The sequence below is a fragment of the Triticum aestivum genome, unplaced genomic scaffold (assembly GCF_018294505.1).
Source record: "Triticum aestivum cultivar Chinese Spring unplaced genomic scaffold, IWGSC CS RefSeq v2.1 scaffold40505, whole genome shotgun sequence".
NCBI classification, from domain to species: domain Eukaryota; kingdom Viridiplantae; phylum Streptophyta; class Magnoliopsida; order Poales; family Poaceae; genus Triticum; species Triticum aestivum.
In genome coordinates, this window is record NW_025225566.1 from 11,100 (window position 1) to 26,004 (window position 14,905).

General features: G+C 40.2%; 1 protein-coding gene across 1 annotated transcript; it reads left to right on the forward strand.

Moving 5' to 3' along the window:
- The first annotated feature begins 5,789 nt into the window (after window positions 1-5,789).
- Window positions 5,790-7,155, forward strand: LOC123172266 (tricetin 3',4',5'-O-trimethyltransferase-like). The gene is made up of 2 exons (XM_044589266.1): window positions 5,790-6,260; window positions 6,372-7,155. Exons 1-2 carry the CDS (start codon window positions 5,860-5,862, stop codon window positions 7,042-7,044), a joined length of 1,074 nt encoding a protein of 357 aa, XP_044445201.1. The 5' UTR covers window positions 5,790-5,859; the 3' UTR covers window positions 7,045-7,155.
- Window positions 7,156-14,905: the final 7,750 nt, after the last annotated feature.

Below are 14,905 nucleotides of genomic sequence, written 5' to 3' on the forward strand. Positions count from 1 at the left end.
TTCATAGTTTTTTCTTGTTTCGTCCGTGTTCTTCGTTCCTGCAGGTACCCAGGATCATGGAGAGAGAGACATGGAGAGGCTGCGGGCAGTGAGACCATGAAGTGTTATTCTGAACACAAGTGACAAAAATGTTTAATATGGTAACATGGATCCTATCCCTGGGGACACAAGAGGTGTAGTCATTAAACACGTAATACTTTTTCTGATTATTATCTTAATTAGTGAGGCAACCCCACGCAGCGGATAGAGCCTTTCTATTGGACAACAGACTCTTGATGCAGGACGCGCTCCGATCAAGACATAATTTGGTTGCATCCCTGACTTCGATATGTTACAAGCACATCTTGATGGATAACTTCCAGGGCACAAATTAATATCATAATGATCATGTTCGCAAATATATGGTTGTAAGAACAAGTCCTCATACCACGCCTATTTTTATTATAAGTGTTTTCAGTTTCAACTTGATTTAGATCCAGTCAAAAGCTGGTATTAATACTCATGCAAAAGCTTGGTAGAAACCCCTAACTTTAAGGGTGCCTCCTCTCGTGGGTTCGATAACTCGGGGTCATCTCCGGCAAAAATTGTGAGAATTCTTTCTACTCCTTTATCGGGTCACTAAAGAGAGTAATCACTGTCCAGGAGACAATAGGCCAAGGGGCAACACTTCTGACCCATTGGCGTTATGACGTAAGATATCAAAGGCTAGGGGGTTCTTGTGATCGGGCTAAGTCCTAGCAGTTGGATCCTACACCCCCTGATGAACGAGATCCAACAGTCGGTCACCCTGAAGACAGGAGCAGTAAGACGTTTTACAGTCCGCTATGACCTTGGATGCCATGATCCCCTCGATGTCTTAATTAGCACTGTTACCCAACGGTGGTATAACATAGTTAAATACAATAGTTACTAGCAATAATTCCATCAACAGTCGACCATGCATGTGTCCATGAATAGCATTAATATCGGCCCGTTGTGGCACTCCTCCTAGCACACTCTATATAAGCCGGGAGGATGGCACGGGGCTGAGGATTAAACTCTCTCTCATATTTTACCTTACGCCAAGAGCACCACAGAAGTAGGGTATTACCTCCACCAGAGAGGGCTTGAACCTGTATAAATCATTGTGAGTACTCCCATCCGTACTGATTGATAGATACAGTTGCCTTTACGTACATACCCCTTTAGTATTGTTAGGATTATATCCACGATAGTTGACACCCCACCTTGGGGCAAGCGTCTATCGATGTCATGGTGCAGATGATTTCTTCTATGGTTCCTGCTGGCAGCATCCACTTCGGTGAGGTCAAGTTCACCATTGATGGTTCAGCCTAGCATCATGATGCCCCGCTGAATAGCACTGACCTACCGGCACACGGGAGCATTCATTACTGGGCCAATGACTCGGGGTGTTCTGAGTCTTCACCTTCCATCCTTGCACCAGTTGGCGCAGCTTGTTCTCCATCATCGCCGGAAGCACATCGGTAAGCTTGGTCCTCAGTTTCGCCGTTCCGCGAGCCAGCTCATGGGAATGATGGATTTCGAGTCACTTTTCCCTGTCTGGGAATCGACCTCCAAGAAGGAAGAAACTTGCGGGACACGGGCATCAGTCGTAAATGTTTTCATGGCCAGTATGGTAGCTCCCGAGACAAGCTATCGGAAGGAGGCACCAATCAATCCGTCCGCTGCAGCCGACAATGCTGCGGTGGGCGTTGAGCAGCAAGGTGGCCCACAACTCACCTATAGCAGCGGGAGGCTACTGAGTGGCTCTTTAACACCCCAATATCAAGGGATTCACCAGATGACAAAGCACTCTGGTTGAGCGCGCTCGCCTGGCATAGATCAAGCACAACTTGATCGTTTGTGAGCAAGCGCCGACTCGCAATAAGAATTTGCACAGCATGTTTTGTCCTACCCTCATTCACGAAGCACCGAACCTCAAATCATAGTCATCCCCTTGATACCTTGATTATTTTCACTTCAAGGTCTAGGGTTCAGGACCATGACATGTGCATACAACTTGCTGATAAGATCCAGAACATATATATTAATGAAAATATAAATAGTTCAGATTTGAAATCATGACACTCGGGACATAAGATCAAGCATTAAGCATAACAAAATCATAGCAACATCAATCTTAAAACATACAAGGTGCTAGGAATCAAATCATATCGAATCCGGCATCTATTACGTAAGAGATCTCATCCAATTCACATCCATCCTGTGGTCCTGCAAAAAGATAACATCCATCCAACATTGTCAGATCAAATAATTGAGATTCATATCACTGACACACTGCACTTCTCGCTTGGTGGAAGTAAGCATATACTATTACTCTTGTGGATTGGCATTATCATACACTTTAATGTCAGGATTGCCTTCATCATATAGATTTCACCAACTTCAGATCTGCTAACAGTGGTGCCAAAACCACCGTCACTCCACGTCTATGCCCAGAAATGCACGTGAGGGACCAGGATCTCTACCCAATAAGGCAATAATGCAGTGTCAACTGGTATCATGTCCGCGATTCCACAGCACACGTAGCAGCTCTGCCCACCAATAATTGTATGTGAGCCTACCGACCATGTCTACTATGGACCTTGTCATTGGATCTTGGGGTTTATTTTTGGCAGAGGAATCAGCACGGTCCACGCATTGATTTCAGTGCTTGAGACCTATTGTGTGAAAACCCACATTTGCCGGATCACGGAAGCTGATTTAATACTGCCAATGTAGTCATGTTCGCTACTCCCTCGGTCAATAATTACCATTGTCTATAGTACCAAAATACGTATAATATAAAATTATATTTTATAATGATTCTAATAATGCTTATTTTATACACTGGATGCTGATATTTTTTTTCCCATATGCTTCGCAAAATTGAGTGTTTTTAGGAATGGCAATGTATGTCATCATTTTTTTTTACTTACAGCTATTCTTTAAGCTTGCACCGTCAGCAGAATAGAGTTATAGAGATGAAAGCAAGACTCAGGGTGACCAGAAAGCTAAAGTACGTCACAACATGCAAAACCGAATCTTGCATCCACACCAAGATCTCTAACCATGCAAGATCTGATCACGTCAGGAGAAAGCAAAGGGGCGCACCCGGATTTAGGCATCAAATATAAATGAGTATAATATAGCTGCAAGGGTGATCTTATCCCCGTAAATCACGGGTCATGATATCAGTGATGGCATATTTTTAGTTTTGGCCCATATGGGATCAGATCTAAGAGCGAGAATAACAGTAGGCCCAACTGGTTATATCTTATTTTCATGTCATCTATAGCCAGTCCAATGACCAACACGCATAATTGTTATGAAGTTATGCTACTTTATTAGTACATGGTCCATCTCACACTCTAACGGTGTGTTGGAGCATATGTTGCACCACATCTCTTAGGGTAATGTACCTAAAAATATGCAGGTCCCAACATATGCAGTCCTATACTTCTCCCTCCCTTCGGGATTGAAGGCTCATCTGAACATTCTTATTGGCTAAGGTAGATGGTGAACGGATGTCACGAGTTTTATGGTGCAAAAACTGTTCAATCAAATACTATCCACGTGTTCAACTCCCGAAGTAGTAAATGCAGGATCCCCCTGTAGGTTGTCCATAGTGGGTACTATCATAAGTTAGTGCATATGATATTAATGTATGACACCACCTCCATAATGTATAGTATATTTAGTATATTTAGATTACCTTATTATTGACATGCATGACATATAATAGCATAGTGTTTATTACGATACGCTATCATAATATGTCATCTCATGAAAATTGCATAGTTGATATGCATGATACTAGTTATGAGCTTATGATACCCCCCCCCCCCATTACAGACAGTCTAATTGGATTTGCATTGTGCATGCACGGTCTCTAATTTCCTCTCTCTCTCATCTATATGGAATGGGACTCAATTTGCTTTGAATGAATGAGACTCAAAGTGAGATTAATATTATGGAAATCTGAAAATTTTAAAATAAGCCCTCTCAAACAAAATGGAGGGAGTATCCTGTACGGATTTCTAGTAATGTGACATGAACGTGGCAGACATCTTTGATTGTCATATAGTGAGTTGGTCACATGGTAACAGTTAAGTGTCACATGGTATTGTGTCGATCCGCTCTCTCCACATGGTGGTGTTGCTGCTGCAGCAGGGCATCTTTAGTGCCGACCCGTAAACCGCCCGTATACGCTCGGACCGCGGAAGCTCTCCAATGCAGTTCTGTATCGGTCCGCCGCGCGGTCTGAACATACTTTCTCCTGCAAAACCGAGACAAACATGAAGAGCTTTGTGGGAGTCCAAACATCCATCTGGTCAATCAAATGCCACCACACACCCTTCTCTCTCCGTCTGGATGGCAGAAGGCTGACAATTAACATTGGCGTTTGGCGGAAGCTACTAATTACCGTTGCATTTGGTGGAAGATTTGCCCTAGCACAACATGCATTTGGCGGAAGGTTCACTAATATGGCCGGCGCACTTAATCAAAGCATATATTTGGCAGAAACTTCTAATTATCATGCACACTAATTAGCATTGGATGGCGGAAGCTGCTAATTAGCACGCACCATAATTAGCATTGCATGGCCGAAGCTACAAATTGACATGCATTATTTCGTTTTTTTTTGTAGACATGGAAGTATTTGGCGGAAGCAAACTTAATCATGCAAAATACATGCAAGTGTTTTACGGAAGCAAACTTTAATCCATGCATGCAAGTATTTAGCCTTTGGCGAAAGCTACTCTCATGTTTTGGTGGAGGCCTTTCTTCGTGCTTGGTGGAAGCTAATGATCCATGGATTAGTACCATGGTGAGTCATACATATTCCGTGGAAGATGTTAATAGAACTGGACATTTGCGGCAACGTTTGGATGGCCGTCTCCCGCATCTGTGTCCGCGGATAGGTCTCCCTGTTCGCGGACGGATGCGGGAGGAAATTTGCAGGTCGCCGTTGAAGATGCCTTAAGTAGACCGACGCATGCAATGACTCGGCCATGTTCATCACAAAAATGATAGCCTTGATTTGCGGGCTCTCCGCTCTAGTGTTGCTAATTCCCTGACCTTCATATCCATGGGCTCTGCATCTACTTGGAAAGAGCACAATCTTCCAAGTTTCGATCTCTCATTCACATGCGTTGGGCTTGTCCGCCATGGATACGAGGTGGAGCTGGTGCGAGTGAAGAAAGAGGAGAGAAGACCGAGCTAGCTTTAGATGGACCTCATGGAAACTCTCTCTCTCTCTCTCTCTCTCCCCCGCTGCCCACGGAGCAAAATTTCAGCACGGTTTGTGGATGATAACCCCTCTAGTTAAAGAGCAAAAATTCTCTCATCACTCACCACCATCCAAAGCAGGAGGCCCGAGAAAAATTAATCACAGCCTACTCTTGCTCTGTATGGCAGTGAGCCACGACACGGTGCTAGCATGCATGTGAGCCTCGTGGCTCACGTCTGGTGCTTTTGTCTCCGAGTAAACACAGTGCAACAGTGCACACCACGGCCGAACAGTACCCTATGAAGCTGTAGGTGTATTGCAGGTGCCTTTGAGTGTTCCTGATCAGCTGCATAAAGTACTTTGATCATGCGCTGATTCCACAGGAATATGAGCTGCTAGGATAGCATGGCTCCGACGCATCTGCTGTCTCAATATTATCGGCGCACTTTGCTACTACACGGTTAACTTTTGACGAACTAACCTTTTCCAATCCAGCATAATTTTCACCATGTAAGTGGGTGCCGGCACCTCTATCTATATAAGCGTTCGGTAGCATACTCCTCAGTAGAAAACAAACACGCTAGTACCACCTGCAGCAGCAAACCCCAAGGAGGCAGAGGCAGCTAATGGGCTCCATGGGCGCGGAAATGGCTGCCGTCGAGGAGGAGGCGTGCATCTACGCCATGCAGCTGTCTTCCACGGCTGTCCTGCCGCTGACGCTCAAGAACGCCATCGAGCTGGGCATGCTCGAGATCCTGGTGGCCGCCGGCGGCAAGATGCTGTCACCGTCTGAGGTGTCCGCGCGGCTGCCGTCGACGGCGACAAACCCGGACGCGCCGGCCATGGTCGACCGCATGCTCCACCTGCTCGCATCCTACAAGGTGGTGTCGTGCGAGGTGGACGAAGGCACGCACGCCCGGCGGTATGGCCCCACGCCCGTGTGCAAGTGGTTCACGCCCAACCAGGACGGCATCTCCATGGCCCCGCTGCTCCTTCTCACCAACGACAAGGTCCCGATGGAGAGCTTGTAAGTATATTATACTCCTATGTACTTCTAGTATGCATGTACACTACGTCTACAAACATTATTAGTAAGCTGAATCTGGAATTAATTGGTAAACCGATAATTAATTTGCAGGTATCATTTGAAGGACGCGGTCCTTGATGGCGGTCTCCCGTTCCACAAGGCACATGGGATGACAATGTACGAGTACACCAAAACGGACGCGCGCTTGAACCGCGTCTTCAACGAGGCCATGAAGAGCTACACCACCATCGTCACCGGGAAGCTCGTCGAGCTCTACACTGGTTTCCACGACGTGGCCACACTCGTGGACGTCGGTGGCGGCGTCGGCGCCACCATCCGCGCCGTCACCTCCAAGTACCCGCACATCAAGGGGATCAACTTCGACCTGGCCCACGTCATCGCGGAGGCGCCACAATCCCCCGGCGTGGAGCACGTCGCCGGCGACATGTTCAAGAACGTGCCGAGCGGCGACGCCATCGTCCTCAAGTGGATCCTCCACAACTGGACCGACGAGCAATGCACGACCCTACTAAGGAACTGCTACGACGCGCTGCCTGCGCACGGCAAGGTTGTCGTCGTGGAAGGCATCCTGCCCGTCAAACCGGAGGCGACGTCCAGGGGGCAGCAGGCGTCCCTCAGCGACATGATCATGCTCACGCACACAGCAGGCGGCAAGGAGAGGAACCAGAGGGAGTTCGAGGAGCTTGCCAAGGCCGGAGGGTTCACCGGTGTTAAGACCGCCTACATCTACAGCAACACCTGGGTCATTGAATTCACCAAATAGCTAGATCCGTCGTCTCATATCTCTTCTCGATTGTTGTTGCTCTCCAAATCTGCATGATGCGTACCTTATCTCCTTGATCCTGAATGGCGTATAATAAACGGATTTGCTAAATCTCAGTCCACTAGAATTTAGTGAAGTCTCAGTTGAGTTCATTGCCATTCGATTTCGATGCATTAAGATCTGTGCAAGGCTATAAAAATTGCGTTTCTGTCTTGTTTCCAATACGTACGAAGGACCCTGCGGCTTGTATGTAGTGTTGACAACTGAGCTTTGTTCACGGGCCGTTAATCTGTCTTAGCCAGCATTGTCTTTTTTCTCTTTCTCATCTACTTTTCTGTTTTGCTGGAGTGGACCCTTTTGCAGGGACCTCCTATGTGGCGCCTTAAGCGCCACTAGGAGGAACTGCGAAATTACTAATTAAGTAGCACTCTTTGCAGATGCCAGTCCCACCTTCCTAGGTGACGACAACTGTGTCCCATTGTATGTGCGTCACTTGTCGCAACCTGAGAGTTTTTCATTTTTCATAGATTCATTTATTTAAAATGTTTTATCTCGCAAATCGGTCCAAATTTCGAACCATTTTCACCATTGGATTCCTCGCATCAAGCTCTTCAAAACAAGATCCCATGTGATAGGTTTCGACGACCTTTTTTCATGAAAAAAAACAGAGGAAAAACCAAACGGGGAGCATGTTTTTTTTCTAAGAGGCACGACCGTTCCTTTCGCGGGAGCAAATCCGTGCCACCACTAGAAGTAAATGTGCCTCTCGCAGAAGCAAATCCATGCCTCCACCAGAAGAAAATCCATCCATGCGTGAAAGGAAAAAAATGAGAGGCAAGGCCGTGCTTCTCGCGGAAGCAAATCTGTGCCTCCACGAGAAGTAAATTCCGTGCCTCTCGTGGTTGAAAAAAACGTGTTTTTTCACTTTTGCAAGAGCCACGGCCGTGCCTCTCACGTAAGCAAATCCGTGCCTCCACAAGAAGTAAATCCGTGCATCTCAGGTAATGGAAAAAGACGTGTTTTTTCTAGAGGCGACGTCCAGGGGCAGCAGGCATCCCTCAGCGACATGATCATGTTCACGCACATGGCAGGCTGCAAGGAGAGGAACCAGAGGGAGTTTGAGCAGCTTGCCAAGGCCACAAGGTTCACCGGTGTCAAGATCGCGTACATCTACCACGGCACCTGGGTCATTGAATTTACCAAATAGCTAGATTCGCCGTCTCATATCTCTTCTCGCTGGTTGTTGTTTTCCTAATCTGCATGATGCGTACCTTATTTCCTTGCTCCTGAACGTAAATCTGAGAACAGGTTCATGGATTTTGAACAAAAGGTTCATCAAACTTCAAGAAAAGTTCAAAAAATTGACAAAAAGTTCATCGATTTTGAAAAAAAATTATCAACTTTGCAAAAGTTCATGGATTTTGAAAAAAGGATCGTTGATTTGAAAAAAAGTTTAACAACTTTGAAAAAAAATTCAACGAATTTGAAAAATGTTCAACAATTCTGAAAAAAGTTCATCCACTTAGAAAAAAGTTCAACGATTATGAAAATTTTCATCCACGTCAAAAAAGTTCATCAACTTTCAAAAAATATCAGTGATTTTGAAAAAAAAACATCGATTTTGAAAAAAAGTTCATCGATTTTCAAAAAAGCTCATCCACTTTGAAAAAAGTTCATCAATTCTGAAAAATGTTCATTGATTTTAAAAATATTCATTGATTTAAACAAATCATCGATTTTGAGAAAAATGTTCATGCATTTAGCCAAAAGAAAAACTAAAAAACAGTCTAAAAAAAGAAAAGATAAAGAAAAAAGTTCAATGAACTAAAAGAGGATAAAAATGAAAAGAAATGTGAGTGAGCACAATCGGTCGAGATGGCCTAGTGGATTTTTTCTTCTCATGAAAACTACTTTTCAGTCTTTTGCATTGTTTTTTATTTTATTTTTTCTTCATTTTCTTTGGTTTCCATTGTTTCTTCGACAGTTTTCTTATTTTTCTTTGGTTTCCTTTTTTCCTTTCTCGTTTTCTTTTTGTCTTCGGTTTTCTTTGCTTCCACTATTCTTCTTTTTTTCATTTCCTTTTTTCTTAAGTCTTCTTTGTTTCTTTTCCTCCGTCAGCTTACTCTGGGTTTTTTGGGTTTATTCTTTGGTTACTTTTCTGTACTTTCATGGTTTCCATCAGTTTGCTTTCTTTCTCATTTTCCTTCTTTTGTTTCTTTTGTTTTTTTCTTTCTTGTTTTAAAGGGTTTTTATTTGTTTCAATGATATTACTCTTTGTTTCCTTTTTCTTTTGTTTCTTTTGATACTTTTGTTGTTTTCATTACTTTTTTGATTTCATTGTTTCTTATGGTTTTCATTCTATACTTTTTGTATACGTCAAGACTATTTTTCCATTACACATTTAACATTTTTCAAATAAAAGATTTTGAATTTTTCAATATATGGTCAACATATTTGAAGGCCTCCTCAAGCGTGAGGGAGAAGCACCTATCATTTTCTAAGTGAGGATTGTCGCACATAGCCTCGTCGTCGGAACAGTCATGGCACTAGGGGATCCTACATCGTCATCCATTTGTTGTGTTCATAATTAAAAAGGTAGATCAATTTGGAAAAAAATCATCAACTTTGAAAATATTTCATTAATTTTGATAAAATTTCATTGATTTTGAAAAAAAATCATCGAATTTGAAAAAACTTCACCGGATTTGAAAAAGGTGCATTGAATCTAAAAAAAGTTCATTAATTCATAAAAAAGTTCGTCGACTTTGAAAAAAGTTCATCGACTTTGAAAATAGTTCACCAATTTTGAAAAGCAATTCATCGATTTCGAAAAAAGTTCATCGATTTTCAAGAAGTTCATCAATTTTGAAAAAAAGTTCATCGATTTTGAAAAATAGGTTCACACATTTAGCAAAAAGAATAAAATCAAACAAAACCTGTTACGAGAAAGAAAAAAGTCCCGTGAACTAAAAGAGCACAAAAAGGAAGTGAGTTAGCACAATCGGTCAAGATGGCCAAGTGCTTAGTTCGCTATGCTCTGAACAGAGAGATATCTGGATTGAACATGGAAGTCGCACTCTTTTATTTTAAGTTTCTAAACAGAAAAGAGGGAAAAGGTTAGACGAGTCGGCCCAGCTCGCACCAGGAGGGTGCGATTCAAGCACCCATTTGCAAAATTGCCTATAATTAGTGCCAGGAGCGCCAAATAGGATCTTCCCTGCTACACGGGGGCTATGCTTCCCTCGCGTGAAGTTTTCCCGGGGGTAATGGGCTATCCCCTTTCATTTTTTTTGAAATCATTCGCTAATTCCTCGCTCAGGTTCGCATCCAAGAAGCTGGCTCGTTGTACCATTTCGTTGGTTTTCAACAAAAAAATTTGTTTTTTCCTTTTCGTCCATTTTCTTCGGTTTACTTTATTTCTTCCCGGTTTTCTTAGTTATTTTTCTTCTGTATTCATAGTTTCTTCTCATGAAAACTGCTATTCCTTCTTTTGCGTTGGTTTCTATTTTTTTCTTTGTTTCTTTCTCAGTTTTCACCGGGTTCTTTTTTCTTTAGTTTCCTTTGTTTCTTTCTCGTTTTCTCTCTTTCTCTTCGGTTTTCTTTGCTTCTTTCTCTGTTTCCACTCATTTTTTTATTTTCCATTTTCATTTGTCTTTGCTTTAGTTTTTTTCTTCGGTTATCCAAGTTTTCTTTTTTTCGTCTGTATACTCTGGGTTTTTTCCTTTGTTCCTTTTTTGTTCTTTCATGGTTTCCATCGGTTTGTTTTCTTTCTCATTTTTTTCCTTCTTTTTGACTTTTCCTTTTTCTTTCTTGTTTTAATGGTTTTTTCTTTGTTTCGTTGATTTTATCTTTCGTTCTCTTTTCTTTGGTTTCTGTTGTTTCTTTTTCTTTTTCATTTAGTTTTTGTTTTTGTTGTTTCTTATGGTTTCCATTCTATATTTTTTGTATACGTCAAATACAATTTTCCATTACACATTTAACATTTTTCAAATAAAACTTCCGAATTTTTATTATATGGTCAACATATCTTTTATTGATATTTTAACATTTTCTATGTGGTTGTTCAATATTTATCAACAACATTATTAACATTTTTTATTACATAGTCAACATTTATTCTATGCACATTTTTATCATTTTGAAATGCTTGAAACATTTTTCTCTATAAACATTTTAATATTTTCAAATGTTTGATTACAGATTTTCTATATACAAGTTTAACATTTTCTTAATACATGGTTAATATTTTTCTTACAATTTAACATTTTTAAAAATCTTGATTAATATTTTGCAAATACTTGACTAAAAAAATTAAATACGTGGTCAACTTTTTCGCAGACATTGTATATTATTTTCCATACATTCTTCATATACACAAGAAACATTTTGTTCATACACATTTACATTTTTCAAATTCTTGCTTAACATTTTTTGAAATGTTTTAATGTAAAGTTTTTTTAATATAGTTATTTGGAATATTTGGATGTTTAAAGTAAAATAAAAAGAAAACAAAATATGAGGCCTTGGTCTGCCGCGTGCCTAGACTGGCCCGTTTAGTGAGGCGCTTGATGCGAGAGCACTCTAGGTCTCGTTACAGAAAGGCACAAGTATATATAACTGAAAGACTGCTTATCTACTATCTGGACATTGTTGTTTGATAATTTTCCATAATAATGAGAAGTGGACCTATAATAACACAAATCATATAAGAAAGAGCTCACATAGGAGTACATACATTTGACAATGGCAGTCACAAAAACCATCATTTTGCACATCCAGCATGTGTGATAGTGGTAAATTTGTGCTCGCCCGTGCAGACGGCAACACAAAATGGCAGACTTTTGATGTGCCATCACACACCATCCTGCCAACCAGGTGCTGCCTTGTAACCAGACAAATATATTATTTGTATAGGTTTAACATTTTCCATTACACATTTAACACTTTTTAATTAGAAGTTCATAATTTTTCTAACAAATGGTAAACGTATTTTTAACATTTCAAAATACTTAATTAACATTTAGCAAGTACATGATTAACATTTTTTAATACATGATCAACAGTTTTTATATACACATTTTAACATTTTCGAATGCTTAAAACATTTTTGATACACATTTAACATTTTCAAATGCTTGGTTATCATTTTTCAGATACTTGATTAAGTTTTTCAAAAACTTTATTAACATTTTTTAAATATGTGATCAACTTTTTTCGCACATATTGTATTTTTTGTATATATTTTCATATACACGAGAAAAAGTTTCTTCATAAACATTTAACATTTTTCAAATGCTTGGTTAACATTTTTTCAAATGTTTTATGTAAGTGTTTTTTGAAATATTTTTTTTCAGAATATTGGGGTGTATAAATGAAAGTAAAAAAAGAGAGAAAGAAAAAAAAACAAAAAATGTGAAAAAAATACGTGGCCGTGGCCTCCCAAGTCCCTATGCCGGCCCATTTAGTGAGGCGCTTGATACGAGAGCAAACTAGGTCTGGCTACAGAAAGATAGAAGAAAATATAACTGAAAGAGTATTTATCAGCTATCTAGACAATGTTGTCTGATAATTTTCCAAAATACATGGAAGTGGACTGATAATAACACATAACATATAAGAAAGAACTCACGCACGAGTACATACATTTGACAATGGCAGTCACAAATGCCATCACTTTACACATCCAGCATGTGTGATAGTGGTAACTTTGTGCTTGCCGGTGCAGACAGTAACACAAAATGGCAAACTTTTGATGTGCCATCAGACACCATCCTGCCTACCCAGGGGCTGCCCTGTAACCAGACTCATAGCAAGTCACTCCATGCCCAACTTAACACCATGGACTATTTCAATGATCGGTTCTCCTGGATGTGCAAAGTGATGGAAACTTTGCCTTCTATCTCATTGTCGAGCCCTCTTGCTTCAAGTACGATTCTTATTGGTATTTGTGACTGTCATTGTTAAGGATAAGAAAAGGAGAGGAGTAATGTTGCTTACTTTCTCCCATGTGGAACGATACTTCTCGTGGCAACACAGATAATACAGAGCAGCGATATGCCTTCTCTAATGTCCAACTTTTTCATTATCATCATATCAAGGGCTCTACTCACTCCTTTCTTATCTTATAAATGATGCTTTACAGCATAGTATTTCCTCTGCCCAGAAAACATTACACATGGCAAAGAATTTTTTACTCGATGGGCTGCAAAGCCCAATGCAAATTCCTTGTGAAGGTAGGAGCCATAAGGAGGGGGTGCCCTTATATCTCGCGTTGCACGAGTCCAGCTTCCGACTTGCTGAAGAGGCGAGCGAGATGGGCAAACGTAGGCGCACACGGGAGGCCGCAACCTGTTTACCAAAAACACTCCACAAAAGACATTTGAAAAATGTTGAACAAGTATTTCCAAAATGTTGAACAAGTATTTGAAAAATGTTAACCAAGCATTCATAAAAATGTTGAGTGTGTATAGAAAAATTGGTCGTCATATTAAATAAATGATGAATTTTTTTATTATCTATATAAAAACGATAATAAAGAATTTGGAAAAAAAGTTGAACAAATTTTGAAAATTGTTAATCAAGAATTTAGGAACTATTAAATGCGTACAGAAAAAAATGTTGACCATGTAATAAAAATGGTGAATTTTTTTATCATGTATATAAAAATGTTAATCGAGCATTTGGAAAAGTATTAATTGTGTATAGAAAAAATGTTGACCATGTTTAAAAAATGATGAAAATATTTGATCATGTGCATAAATATTAACCGAGAATTCAACAAAATACTGAACAAGTGTTTGCAAAATGTTAATCAAGCATTTAGAAAACATTAAATGTGTATAGAAAAATTATTGACCATGTATTCAATTTTATAAATATTCTTATTTGAAAATGGTAATCAAGCATTGAAAAAAAGTTAAAAATATATAGAAAACATATTGACCGGGTGTTCAAAAAAAAGTAAATCTTGGATTCGAAAGTGTTAATCAACCATTTGAATTTTTTTAAATGTGCATAGAAAAAATATTGGCAATGCATTAAAAATATTAAATTTGTATTACAAAAATGTTAAATGCGTTTTATGAAAATGTTGTTAACGTATACAAATAATGTAGAATGAAATCATAGAAATAAAAAATGAAATCCAAAAAAGAGACAAACTAAACCAAAGAAAAAAAATGAAAAAGAAAACCGAAGAAACAATTGCAACAAGAATGAGAAAACCAGAGAAGAAAAAAAGAAAAGAAACACAAGAAAACAAAAAAAGAGGAAAAAAACCCGGAGAAAACCAGAAAAACAAAAAACCAGAGAAACCAGAGAAGAAACAGAAAACGAAGGAGAAAAGTAAAATAGAGTCGAACCAGTGTACTGATCGTCCGCTTGAAAGTGAACTTCGTGTTGCAGCAATCGAAAAGAAAAATAGGCCGGCCCAATTGCTACAGAAGACGAAAAAGATCTTTCAGTGAGAGCTGCTACGGTCTCGCTTGATGCGAAACATAGCTCTCGTGATAAGGAGGTTGCCCCCTATGGTGTCAATGTTTGTTTTAGCAGGAGGGAAGACGATGCCGTTCTTTTAGGGTGATGTTTGTTTTAGCCTGGCTAGTAGTAGTATAGAAACAGCGCATGCACAGGAGGGAAGATGATGCCGTTCTTTCTTTTGCGGACGAGTGATCCTAAACTTGACTAAGAGCAACTCTAGCCGATCCCCTAAAAGTCTATAGAGGTGATAAATTTCTGTATTACTTTTCTAACCGGCACCTAGCCGATCTCCTAAACCTGATAGAGGAGTAAAAGAATTACTCCTCTACCTATCCGACTCCTAAATTTACTCGTCCTGGAGACGACCGAGTAAAAAGAAAAT